The sequence below is a fragment of the Vanessa cardui genome, chromosome 9, assembly GCF_905220365.1.
Source record: "Vanessa cardui chromosome 9, ilVanCard2.1, whole genome shotgun sequence".
NCBI lineage: Eukaryota > Metazoa > Arthropoda > Insecta > Lepidoptera > Nymphalidae > Vanessa > Vanessa cardui.
This window is the reverse complement of record NC_061131.1, coordinates 2,051,072-2,065,432: the sequence shown is the minus strand read 5'-3', so window position 1 is coordinate 2,065,432 and position 14,361 is coordinate 2,051,072. Positions and strand designations below refer to the sequence as shown.

General features: G+C 33.3%; 1 protein-coding gene across 1 annotated transcript in view; it reads right to left on the bottom strand.

Moving 5' to 3' along the window:
* The window catches only part of LOC124532214 (aminopeptidase N), a 42,069-nt gene that overhangs the window by 2,105 nt on the left and 25,603 nt on the right, over window positions 1–14,361 (bottom strand). The window contains exons 2-11 of the mRNA XM_047106970.1: window positions 12,428–13,165; window positions 11,208–11,363; window positions 9,593–9,886; window positions 8,009–8,192; window positions 6,875–7,031; window positions 6,179–6,438; window positions 5,558–5,759; window positions 5,091–5,371; window positions 713–912; window positions 236–403 (exon numbers count right to left, since the gene is read on the bottom strand). Of these exons, the coding sequence (XP_046962926.1) occupies window positions 236–403; window positions 713–912; window positions 5,091–5,371; window positions 5,558–5,759; window positions 6,179–6,438; window positions 6,875–7,031; window positions 8,009–8,192; window positions 9,593–9,886; window positions 11,208–11,363; window positions 12,428–13,146 (2,621 nt within the window). The 5' untranslated portion in view covers window positions 13,147–13,165. The remainder of the gene's footprint in view (window positions 1–235; window positions 404–712; window positions 913–5,090; window positions 5,372–5,557; window positions 5,760–6,178; window positions 6,439–6,874; window positions 7,032–8,008; window positions 8,193–9,592; window positions 9,887–11,207; window positions 11,364–12,427; window positions 13,166–14,361) is intronic.

Genomic DNA, 14,361 nt, shown 5'->3' with positions numbered 1-14,361 from the left:
ACAAAAACAAATAATTTTCCTTTAATATTTCACAGAAATCTAATGATTAATTAATATGGAATTAAGTTACGTAAATTAGCTTAGTCATTTTTGTGTTATGTATATTCTTAAATAATTCAAATAATATTAAAAAAAAAAGAAACAGAAAATTTAGTACGATTAAATTAACAGTCTTCAAATTTTTGAACGGTTAAAAACTCATTCAAGTAATCTCTTATATTGCAATTTACGAAACCTGTATAACAGATATGGTGCCCTGGTACATCCTAAAACTGAGAGTAGTAGTTCCCTCTCAGAAGGAGCACTCGCCACCATAAAACGCTCCCAAGCGAAACGCCATTCCCTCGCACCTCCCGCTTGCACCCCAACGCAATACACTGTGCTTCTAATATCAGCGTGTATCCTGAAAGTATCATTAGTGTTTAACATTTCAAGGTCAAATACTCGCATAAGTTTTAAATAAATGAATAATAAATTTTGAACAACATCACATGCGTTACACTGATCCCAATGTAAGTAGCTATAGCACTTGTGTTATGGAAAATCGGAAGTAACGACGGTACCACAATCACCCAGACCCAAGACAATATAGAAAACTAATGAACTTTTTATACATCGACTATATCGACACTCGACCACGGAGGTCGTCAAAATCAAATAACAAATACTACTAGATGTGCCCGCTCGTCCTATAATGTTATGAAAATCTTACTCGTTATAAGCATCGGGATTTGGAGTCAACATCCAGTTGGTGTACATCCTGACAGCGTGTTCCAAACAATCGACATGCTGAAGATGACAAGCTGTGGAAAGCATGTCCGCTCTGTGCTGAGCTCGGACGACGCTCTCGTTCGCAGACACTTCCCAACCAAGATCCTGAACCGCGCCGCTTAATAGACGCAATACGTAACTCTGAAAATATGTTCCATTTTACAAACATACCTTTTGAAAGGCATATTTTAGTTTATTTGGAAATATATATTTGGACAATGAATACATTTCAAACAGAATACAAACAACTCTAACGATTATTTTAATTTATATTTTAATATTAAAATTTATATACTTGGTGGTGAAAACGTCGTAATGTAACCTATACGGTAGAATAAAAATCGCCAGGCTGGTATCCAAAATGCCCTTAATTAAGCTCTACTATTCCACCAACCCGCATTGGAACAGCGTGGTGGAATATGTTCCAAACCTTCTCCTTAAAGGGAGAGGAGGCTTTTAGCCCAGCAGTGGAAATTTACAGTCTGTTGTTGTTGTTGTAAGCTCTACTACGCTTACTTCGTTTACAAATTTTACGACGTCTTTTATGAAATGGATCGGCGGACGAGTATTTGGACCACCTGATGGTCTAAAGAATTATATTTACCATTTCTTACATCCCCGATGCGTCACTGAAGTTAATATTGCTTACATCATCTATGTCTATGGGCCACTAACCTGTCATGTGACCACTAACCATCAGGTGGCATATATGATCGTCCACCAAAATATGCTATAAAAAAACAACTTATGTCTGAAGTTATATTGAATTACTCATTGTTCTAACGAAAAACAACAATTCTAAGCATTATTCTTTGGTGCAAGAATATTGGACTCGTGGTACATAGGTGCTGTACACAAAACGTTACCACTGACTACATACAACAACAACAACAACAGCCTGTAAATTCCCACTGCTGGGCTAAAGGCCTCCTCTCCCTTAGAGGAGAAGGTTTGGAACATATTCCACCACGCTGTTCCAATGCGGGTTGGTGGAATATACATGTGGCAGAATTTCTATGAAATTTGTCACATGCAGGTTTCCTCTCGATGTTTTCCTTCACCACCGAGTACGAGATAAATTATAAAGACAAATTAAGCACATGAATCAGCGGTGTTTGCCTAGGTTTGAACCCGTGCGTGCAGTGAGTACATATTGATTGTAAATTATTCTAGACTTATGTTATTCTAGACTTATATTTAAAAGTACCTATAATTGGTTTTCCTATCAAACTACTATTTACAGCGGGTTTTAATCGATCATAAACGTTATCACTAAGAAGTGTGTTATAGATAATTTGATATGTTATAAAGAAACTAAAACATTATAAAAATACCTCTAATTTATTATATTTATAATGCAGCGTTGTAAAAAAATTAAGGCAATAAATTCTAGAAAATAAATAAATTATATGAATGTAATAAAAAAATTGGTGATATTATTGATGAGTTATTTTCTATAAATTTACTTTCTAATATTTAAACGATTATTAATATTACTTATTACTTTAAATAATAATGAAGAGGAAGTTAGAAAGTGTTATCGTATGGGCATATTATGGGAAAGAATGTGGACCATGTTGTGAGGAAAGTTGGAAAAAAGCATGGACGTGGGTGGATATGGAAGAAGGGTATGATCCAAGGCAACGATGGATGGTATTTGTGAAATGGAAAGAATTTTACTTGTGAGGTTACGTCAGATAGAAGTATGGAAGAAAAAGACATGCTGCGCCGACTCTATATAAAATTGGGAAATGGGCAGGAGCATGATGATAATATAAACAATAAAATAGTAAAAGTAAGTAGAAAAGTAGCAGTTGGAATGTATTCCACCACGCTGTTCCAATGCGGTGTGGTGGAATGCACATGTGACAGAATTGTGATGAAATTAGACACATGCAGGTTTCCTCACGATGTTTTCCTTCACCGCCGAGCAAGAGATGAATTATAAACACAAATTAAGCACATATATATAGTGGTGCTTGCCTGGGTTTGAACCCGCAATCATCGGTTAAAATGCACGCGTTCTAACCACTGGGCAATCTCAGCTCAACAATAAAATAATAGAAAATCATTAAAATAATAGAATGTTTCAACACACACAGATATCATCTGTGGATAAACATTTATACAAACTTATTATACGGAAGAGGTCTATGAAACATTGTTATAAAATGTTTATGAAAATAGGTTATGAGATCGGCTAATTGATGGTAAATGAGCATCACCGACTATTAGCATTTTATTAACCATGTCTAAGTTATGTTATATCCCTTGTGCATGTCCTCTGACTAACTCACTCTTCAAACCGGAATACAACAATAATAACTCCTATTGCAACTATATTATAAAATCGCAATAGTTTTAAGAGCCTATAATGACTGACCAACACAAGAAGATAGGTAATTTAGCTCTTGTGGCTAAGTTAGCCGGATAAAATTTTGGAGAAATTTCCAGACTTGGAATCCCTCATATAACAATTAATAATTGTTTTATTTCAAACATAGAAGGGGTAATATACTATAGTACTGTAGTACATCACTATGATCTATCTCATAAAATTTAGCCTAGTTTATTTACAACACAACATAATAATATAAGCATTCCTCTTAAATCACTCTATCTATAAAAAGAATCCGCATCAAAATTCGTTGCGTATTTTTATAGATCTAAGTACCTATTTATAGGGACAGACAGACAGCGGAAGAGACTTTATTTAATACTATATATGTATTGATAAGGCGTCGCAAGCGGATTCAGCTGGTTATATATTTTAGAATGATTCAGCTATAAATTAAAGTTATTTTATCAGCTATGGCGTCACTATTATTATCATGTTTAATGTACCGTGTAAAAATCCATCATTAAATATATTGGTGTTTCAAAAATACGATCGACAAAATTGAATGTGGTACAAATATTTATATCATCTTGTATACAAATAATAAAATTGGAGTATCTGTTTGTATATTGAAACAATCGTCTTTTACTAAATGTATTTATACACGGTACATGTAACAAAATTATATTTTTATGTCTTTTGACTGTTGGTCTGTTTGTTCCGGGTAATCTCTGGAAGAGCTAAACTGATTTTGATAGGAATTTCACTGCTAGGCAGCTGATGTAATAAGGAGTAGCTTAGGCTGCAACATTAACTTTTATTTAAATACGTTAGTTAGTATGAAAATAAATTAATTGCCTTAATTGTCTAACTTAGATAGACATAAAAGAATCAATTTTTAACACCACGTTCTAGCATAATATAGTCGAACAGTGTATTAGTACTGTAGCACTGACGAATCTGACGAACTCTCGTCTGTTATCTTTATATATATAAAAGCAAAATACAACGCACTCGTTAATCACGAAACCTCAAAAACTATTACACCTAAAAACTAGAAGTTTGGCTAGTAAGTTCCTAATAGGTTTGTTGCTTTTTTTGTGATTTTTAAGTTTATTTCAACTTATATACACAAAAACCTTAATAAATTATATACCTAAACCACCCTTATGAAGCCCTCTGTCTATTAGAGAAAACCGCATGAAAATCCGTTCAGTAGTTTTGTAGTTTAACGCGAACGTAAAGACAGACAGATATAGTGATTATAAGCTGTTACAATTCAGGCGAATACTCTCAGTGAGGGACCGTCCCTATAATTGCACTCAAAATATTAACTTGCTTATTCTCATTTTAGTATCAGTAACGCCATCTATTATCAGTGTAAAGAAATAATATTTATTATTCATGCAGATAAGATACAATACGATACTAATTCTTTAAAGTTCGTCAGTAGTACTTAATAATTGCTTGCACATATCTGACAATGATTTTTCGAGAACACGTTAGGAGTTTAAATAAAACTAGTTATAACGGATTTGAATCGCGTATATTTATTATCGTGGTACGACCACGGACGCTGTAAAGTGCTCGAAACGTCGGGATGAATAATTAATATACGCGATTCAAATCCGTTATAACTAGTTTTATTTAAATGTGTAATAATCGCGAAAATTTAAGACAACACTACGTTAGGAGTTTTATAATGAAAGTCTAGTATTAGTATATATGTAGTAACTAAAAGGAAAACTTGAATCAAACTAGGTCTAAAGGCAAATCCCAAGCTTTAAAATTTGATTTCCGAATGTACGAAAATACGTAGTCTTAGCGATTGATCGTACTCTAATATCAGTCCTTAATTTAAAGCCTATGTATGTGTTATTATATGTGTTTTTATATTAATATAGTCATATCATTAGTATACTATATTATGGTCGACAATCATTGGCGGTTGAACTTGTAAGAAATATACAAAGAAGATTACCTTATACTCCAGGTAATACGCTCCCTTCGACAGCATCGTATCAATGTACCCCAAAGCTACGAGCCCCGCCTTCCACGGCACATAGCTCCTCTCATGGAACAAGTAACTAGATATATCCAAAGCTGTTTTGTAATCCAGGCGTCCAGAAAGAGCCAGGTTCATAGCGTCGTCGATGATTTGAGCTCTGTTGATTGGATGTATTTCTTCAAAGCGAGATGGGTTGTTTAGTACTTGTATCAACATTTTCCAATTTTTCTGGTCGTAGTTAATTCGGTAGAAGCCTGCCGTTAAACATTCAATAAATTAACAATATTATCAAAAATATCATATTCAAAAATATTAAATTATACTTTTAGCAGACGCACTTCTTACACGGCATTAAACCTTACTTAAATCTCAATTTAATTTTTATTTACATTAATAATTGGAGCTATTTCAAAACATTTAAGAAAATCAATACACTTCACCTGTTTGCTGAATGTTAGCTATGAGCCAATCGTTTTCGTTGACAGATATATTGTCGACAACAATAGATCTTTCACCCCTAAGCCACAGCTTGGGTCGGGTCGATTCGAAGTCTTTTTCAGAAGCAGTAGTATAAGATATGGGGATCCACCACACTGATGAATTGTGTTCATCCAAAGTGTCATTTATTAAGACAAATCTTTCCTGGAATCAATGATCTGTTTTATCATTCACAATATATGAAAAGTTTTCCCTTTTATTTAGTGATACAATTTCCTATAATCAAAATCATAATCATATCAGAATCGCATAATCAAAATAACAGAAGAAAAACCAACAAAATCGCCAGTACTTGTCCACAATACTTTTTGAAGATATTCTATCAAATACTTTTTGTTTAATTTGTTATTGTCTTTACGTAAATTTATTTATCTATCTATCTACTTAAAACCAAGCAACTTCTCATTAATATTGCTTAGGTTATTTGTATCTGATAAAGTAACATTAACGAGTGCTACACACTAGTTATGTGCACACAGGTTAAAATTTTCTAAAATAATAGCCTAACCAAACTTAACCGACCCAAAATTTTCAAGGGTCATATTAAATTGGATGCACTTTACCTGTCTAAATGTAATCGATCCACTTTTATAGTCCCTACTAATAGTAAGTACGGGAAAACCAGTCTGCAAAGTCCATGAATCCATTACAACGCCAACGTCAGCATCGAAAGCGTCTTTCTCTCGAGCAGCATTGGTAAGAGCACTCCATAAATCACGCTGTTCCGCATCTCCGAACTTTTTCGCATTCAAATAATCAGTTATTCCAGCATTGAATACGTCATCGGTTAAGAAATGATTCATCATTCGAAGTATTGCTGAACCTATATACACAAACAAACTAATTTAAAGATAATGATACCAATAAACGCTTTTACGTATCACGTATTCGGATAATCTATGCCTGATCTATTGGATAGTTTTAGGTTAGTCCTGGGTTCAAACCACTGGTAGCAAAAATAAAAGTGTTAATATGGTAGTTTGTATGCTTCAAAGAGATCGTACAGACATTGACTCAGAATCTGAACTCTTTCTGTATCTGTCGAATTTACCATTGGGTGTATAAGAATATAACTACAGAGTGTGGTTGTGGTTTTTGTCATCTAGGTCCAATAATATTTCCCATTTAAAGTTAGTCTCTCTCAGGAATCCGAAATTGGTCTGGAGGGTATCGTAATCCGCCATATGTCTGACAATGCAATTAAATTTACGTTTAACATAAGAGAATTTATTATGATTTATTGAAATAAAGTTTTATACCTTTTCCATAAGATATTTTATCGAATATAGCTCCGATTTCTTCCGGATTTCCAACTTCGACTGATATTTGATGGGAGGATGTCAAAGCGTCCAACTTGAAAACGCTTTGAACTTCGTTGAGTATGAAAATTTCCATTAGTTTCCAACTTTTTTCAACCTAAAATTTATGATTAATTGATATCATTAAGTATGTAAGTATGGATGATTAATTATTACTAAGTAATGACATTGTTTTGATAATGCAAATCTATGAAAACGCAAATGCAAAAACAATTTTATCAGTGATAACATTAGTGACATTTTTTATTGAATGAATCATAGTTTAAAATATACTTTTGATATGATTGTTTTTTTTTCTTAGAAAGTCATTAGACAAAACCTGTAAACTTCATCTCATACTTAGGAAAATTTCTCAAAACTACTTTATCACTGATGATACTGTTTTAGAATAAATCAATCTTAATTTAAAAAAAGAAACGAGGTGTTCTATTGGCTAATTTTATTCATAACTGATTGTCGACAGCGGCTTCGCTTGCATTTTAGGACGATAGTCATTATGTGTTAAGCAAAAAGAGTAGCCTGTGTACTCAATTGGAGTTTAAATATGCTTCATGGTAAAATAATTGGTTTGGTACTTAAAGAGCAACAGACGGACAGAGTTACGTTCACATTTATAATATTAGCATAGAACGCGATCTTAACCGATGATTGCGGGTTCAAACCCAGGCAAGCACTACTATTTATATGTGCTTAATTTGTGCTTATAATTCATCTCGTGCTCGGCGGTGAAGAAAATCATCGTGAGGAAACCTGCATGTGTCTAATTTCGTCGAAATTCTGCCACATGTGCATTCCACCAACCCACATTGGAACAGCTTGGTGAAATATGTTCCAAACCCTCTCCTTAATGGAAGAGGAGGCCTTATCCCAACAGTGGGAAATTTACAGGCTGTTACTATACTTTACTTTAAAAACATTGTGTGGAAACCTGCCCGCTTAGGATAAAATCCTGCCACATTTATAACCAACCCGCAATATAATTCTTTTGCAAACTATTTATATTAAATATAGGTTTTGATATCAAATATGTTTTAACTATTTGAATTTCATAGTATTTCATGAATGTCTTCTTACGGCATCAACGGCGACATATTCAACGTAACTTGCGAATCCTTCGTTGAGCCATATGTCCGACCACCATGCGGGAGTGACCAAGTTACCGAACCATTGATGGGCGATTTCATGGGCAACCACTGCGGCCACACGTGCCTTTGCTGTTGTTGGAGATACGCCATTATCGTACAGCATGGCTATCTCTCTGAAATTATAAATATGAAATTTTTTAATGGGAATAAATTCCGATTAATTCTAATTTGTCATTTTCAAGTAATTACATGATCTACCGCCAAACAACAAGTATATGTTACGGTTGGAAACTGAATGTTTCTATATTGAGATGGCTAAAACAATTGGAATGAGAATGCACTTTCACAACAGAACAAGTGGAAAGCGAAAAATTAAAAAAATCTCGTGATAAATAGGGCTGATTACACTTCAGATATATAAATTATAAAGTGATTGTATATCAACAAATGCAATGTATATAACATGATTTTTTATGTTTTGATAATCTTAAATATGTTATTTTATTTCTAAAGTAGTAAAGTAAAGTAGTATAGTAGTATACTTTCTGCCTCGCAGACTGTGCACGGGTATATGCGTTACATTATTTGAAGCAGGCACAGAAAGGCTATTTAATTATTTATTATATTTAAGAGTTTGACTTATATGGTATAGGTATGAAATTGTTATAAAAAACTTTTACCCTCTGAAATATTAATAACATAACGTAATCAATAAGAATCATAATACCGAAGTATAACCATCCGAAATTCGCACGTTAAAATTATCCAAGTCACCGAGTTTCAAGTGCTTTAAGTGAGTTGAATTATTTAAGCGCCAGCACTCTAAGTGATGAAACGTTAATGGACCGTTTCGACAAGCTTTCAAGAAGTTTTAATAGAAAAACATTTCATACGTAAACAATGCTGATATATTTTTTTTTCTTTAAAAAATCGATTTTTGTGTTGTATTCTAAATTTAAAAATAAGTTATATGGGTATAAAGTTAAATGATAAGACAAGAAGTTCATACATCAGAAAAAAGTCAAAGGCTTAAGATGCAGTCGTATACCATATTTAAAGACCAACACACGGAAGATGGTCGAAAACTGCGACAAAATTGGTCCCTTATTTAGAAAAAGAGAAAACAAGGCAGACCATTCTAAAGATGGGGTTGCAGATGTAGCTGGAGCGCTTTGGACGAGATTGGCAAGAGACAGAGATAGCAGGCAACGTTTGGAGGCGGCTTTTACCGCAAAAGGCGAACTTGACTGTATTTTTAAATGGTGGTTCTCGGTAGAAGCTACTTTCCGAAGCGGTGGTAGCTATACTTAAAACAGTTGTTAAATGACCATTCAAAAGTGCTTGTAAAAACCCTATGTTAATAAAATATATATTTTGATTTTGATTCCTACTTAGAAAAGAAAATAAACATTAGAGAAAAAAATAATATATAAATAAATATACTAACATATTAAAAAAAAGAACAACATTATAAAATACCTAACACATAAATGATGAAACTTGTAACATAACTGATAAGAGGAATAAAGTTTTATTATTATTATTATTATTCTAAATTTAAAAATCAACATACCTAAACGTGAGCAAGCCCCAATTTTCCATCGCTCCAGCTTTGAAATCCGGTAACGCTATCATGTCAATTTTCGGTAACGGGAACTTTATCTTGTAGTATTCTTCTAAAAATGACAGGATCTTCGGACCGATAGCCAGTGCGTACGCAGCTGAGGGTAGAGCCTCCTTTCTTGCCCATACAGAGAAGTTATTGTCACTCATGTTAGCAAAGTCGGTGACAGCGAACGCGACGAGATATGTCGACATCGGTAGGGATTCCGCGTAGTGATCCCAGACGTAATCTTTTAATATGGCACTATAAATAAAGAAAAATATATTTATTTCTTCAACAAAACAAAGGTCTATTTATACTTTTCGCATATTCATGATAACAAGTGTAATGTAAAATGTGGGAGTATACCCATACAAATGTAAAACAACGGTATAAATATCAATCAAAAAAATCAAAATAAATCTGTTTAACAAGCTAAATGAGGCTGTTATTAAAAGTGGTATTAGATGAAGACGTTTTTTTAAAATTATATACATTAGATATTATTTTTTTGGAAATAATTATTTTACATATACTTCGTCAACAATTAAAGCATTAAGAAATATTTAAAAAAAATATATTGAATAATAATAATCAATTGAATAATATCAAAATAGAAAAAAAATTATAGACGTAGAAGATTAAAATAAATCAATCTTTTATTATCAACGCTTATAGAATACAGAGATTTAAATTTGTTGACAGATATTATGATGCGGGTTGTTGACTCAATAAATGATGGGTGTAACGACAATTTGTTGTTTGTACAAAGGGTGATTAGAAAAGGGTGAACATTAACACAACATATTAATACAACAAACGGCTACAGTCAAAATGCCTCACATTTTAGTAACATCAATAAATTCTCAATTGTGCATTATATTTAACAGAATATAAGCTCATTTGAACTTAATTAAAGGATATGAAGGTACTTTCTAAGTGATTTAGTTTTCTTAAGCTGAGCTCTCGGAACTCATGGATGGATGCACTCAATATCTCAGTAGATATTGAGTGCATCCAGGCTCATTTTAATCCTCGCAGGTGTAAGCCTCGCAGTTGATGTTCAGGAGGCGCCCCATCAATGATCCAAGATTATCGGTGTAACGCCTCAGATGATCTCTTAAAAATCTTTTTGGAGGAGAAGGTGAAATTTCCATAACATATAATTTAATTTACTCCTCTAACTACGTCCGGCACTGCGGTACATTGTCATAGGAAGCACTTTTATTAGACGTCACTAGGAGCCCGAGAGGGCTTAAATTTAAGGCAGATTCAAGTATATGCGGGGGCCTGGTGACACTGTAAAGGCCAATAGAACCAACAACATTTAAACAAAAGGACTTAATAAAACCTCATTCTACTTTTAACAGAACTGAAGATGATGATGATGAAGATGCACGCGTTCTACTAAATTGTACAAGTGCTTGAATTATTTTACGTCCAAAACAGAGTATTAAAAAATACACATAATTCATTTTAAATCTGTACTATAAAATGACGTCTACATTTCACTGTTAGTAACCAACACAAAATTTATTTATTTACCTTAATTGTATATAGAAAAAAATATGCAAACAAAACTTACTGTGGTTCTTTGCCAATAATATTCATATTTGAAACCGAAGTCATGTTGCTGGGCCGGGCGATACTGATTGTGAATTTGGCCTTCAACGCGGGCTCGTCCCAGCAGGGAAAAGCGCGGCGGGCGTCCGTTGCCTGGAACTGGGTTACGGCTATCCATCTGCCACAGAAAGATAACGTCATATGCACTCGCCCTGTTAAAATATATAACAGTTTATATATCAACTAAAATACTAATGGTCAACATTACAGCAAGATTACATTACAGAAAATTTTCATAATCACAATTTCAAAATGTTTATCGTAAGCCAACAAACATAGGTATTAATTACCGTCATATAAAATGATATTTGATTTGAAATCTTTTCTTACTATCATCTGTGTTCTATAAGGAATTTCTATGCAAAAGTTTGTTCTCAATGGCTCCAAAAATTTAGCTGTTTATTGTATATCGTCAGTCGTTTTAAAAATATATTTACGTAGATATGACAACATTTATATTTAATTGATACAATTTTGTATATTTCAAGATTAAAAAGAAAACAAAAACTCAAGTTATAAAATTTAAAATTAATTCGACATTAAGATGCGGAGCGTCGGCTCATTGATAGAGCATAATACAGGCACGTACACACACATAGTAAACGATTATAGTGACCTCCTACTGAGAATACTAAAAGGTGCCATTAACAGTTCAAGCTGGATATCCGTATCGCTTTGGTGACATGCGATATTGTCATCGCATTTGCGATTTTTTTATACGAATTTATTTAATCGATTTTTTGACAAACAACTTTTTTATAAAAAAAAATTGCATACGTTTAAATTCCAATGGCAAGTGAACTAAATATACATAAACTTCATATTTGCATATATCATCCAAGAATTACACACAATTATTAATTGATATATCTTTATTAATAAAACATCCAATTAAGTACTTGTTATATCCACTGTGTTTAAGTTAATATAACAAATTTCATTGATAATAAAACGTCATTTTATTAGAGATCTTCTGAAGATGTCTTGTCAGATCAAGGTCAAAGCCATTTCTTCTATATCTAGCATTTATTAATGTATTGTTTGTTTTTGTTCAAAGCGCATATAAAAAAAAAATTTTTTTTTTGGTAAGAAACTTACTGAACCTATATTATCTTGACTATTTTTGAACCATTCAATTGAAACTGGTTGTAAAAAAGTTTCAGTGAAAAAAAGCACAGTTACCTTTTGACTTTCTTTTCTTCGTAGGAACTTCTATAGAATCCATGAAGATTATCATTTAATATACCGCTGTAAGTAATATTCAGGACATATTGCTGTCCCGCTATCAAAGGTTCCGCAGTACTTATTATGTGAAACTGCCTCGGAACGTCCACCGCACGTCTTGTGATCAATATTTCCTTCCCATCTTCTTTCTTGTAAAGTCCTATTCTATGAAAACTCAATTCAACACCGTGAAACGTGACTGTGTTCGTTTTATTCTTAACTGTTATAATAACACTAATCTCACCATCGAATGTGAAATTACCTTCGAAAATATAAGGTGTTAATTTAAGATAATAGCGATCGGGTTTGATGTTAGTGGGTAATCTGACGTCAGTTACAGCGTTCTCATCACCCTTGGTAGTTGATTCGATATGTTTTGTTGTACTCTCTATCGGTAAAGCACTTTTACTATTTTCTGTACTTAATGGTATCACTAATAATTTTGATTGATCACAGTGTGATAATTCGAATTTCGTCACATTTGCTAATTGATCAGTTCTGGGACAAGCTGCGAAATTATACACTATGAAAGCTGTAGCAATAAGTGCTAGAGCGAATATGATGAGGATGACAAATGTGAGGCTCTTCGAGAGGTAGACGCCTCGCTTCGTCTTCGTAGATAAGTCAGTCTGAAGATTGCCGTCCATTATGGTCAACGGCTCTCGTCCTTGGGTCATCACAGGAGCATCGCCTCAACTGAAAATTACACATAGAAAATTATTTAAACGAAGAGAGCCAGCTTATATTAAGACAAAGGTATCGTGTGAGACAAAATATTTTCCTATGAGGACAAATCCTTTAACATTATCAACCCTTTTTTGAGTTTTAAAAACCAATACGGTGGCAGATCCACCCATCATTCATTAAAAAAAGAATTTCCAAAAAATTAAGTATTCGCGTCAGATAGTCGTCGAACGTAAAAAATTGCCAAGTCAATTATATTGACATAAAGGATACGTGCAATAACAATGCGCATTTCCGGGCATAATCGTACATGTCTGAAAATATCTTCCGGCAAGGAGTTTTCCTTACAATATTTTCCTTAATCGCTCAACTACAAACGGATGCAACGACAAATATAAACAAAAAAGTGTCTACATTTTAGTTCAAGATTTTTACTCAGACTTAAAACTGCAACCTTCAAAGATTACGCTTATTAATCCATTAGTTTAACTTGGATGTTGATATTTTCCGGTGCAGTATTTGCATTAAAATCAAAATTACAGAAAATACACAAAGAACACAGACACCACGTGTGTGGAGATACGATTATCTGAAGATAAAAACCTACGTACTTCTTAGATCATGACTTGATGACTAATACTTTTAGTTTATTGGGTAATAAATTAACCCTTGTTATTGTACGTCGTGTCAACGTTAATGTCCCTCATCGTATGTAGCTCACGTACAACGTTCAATCTTCAAAGATCTTTATATTTTTTTAAATGGAGCTACACTTATATTTGTTTGAAGTTACTTTTCAATTAATTTCGTTTCATCTGCCGTCTTATCTGACATTGAAGATCATTGAGGTAATGTTCAGTCTGCACATTTAGCATTTATGTTGATTTCTTAAGACTTCTAAATTTTATTTAGCATTCTTAGGAAAGTGAATTTGTTCGTTTGTTATGTTTTAACTACGCAACTGATCATGGTGAAATTTTGCATGCACGTTTTCACATAACGAACCCAAAATCGGACAAAATCACGGTATGATACGAGTACGTCAATTTTAGTTTCAATTAACGCCTCTTTTTAAACTAAAATAAGAGTCGAAATGACCCAGTGATTAAAACGCGTACATCTTAACTGATCATGGTGAAATTTTGCATGCACGTTTTCACATAACGAACCCAAAATCGGACAAAATCACGGTATGATACGAGTACGTC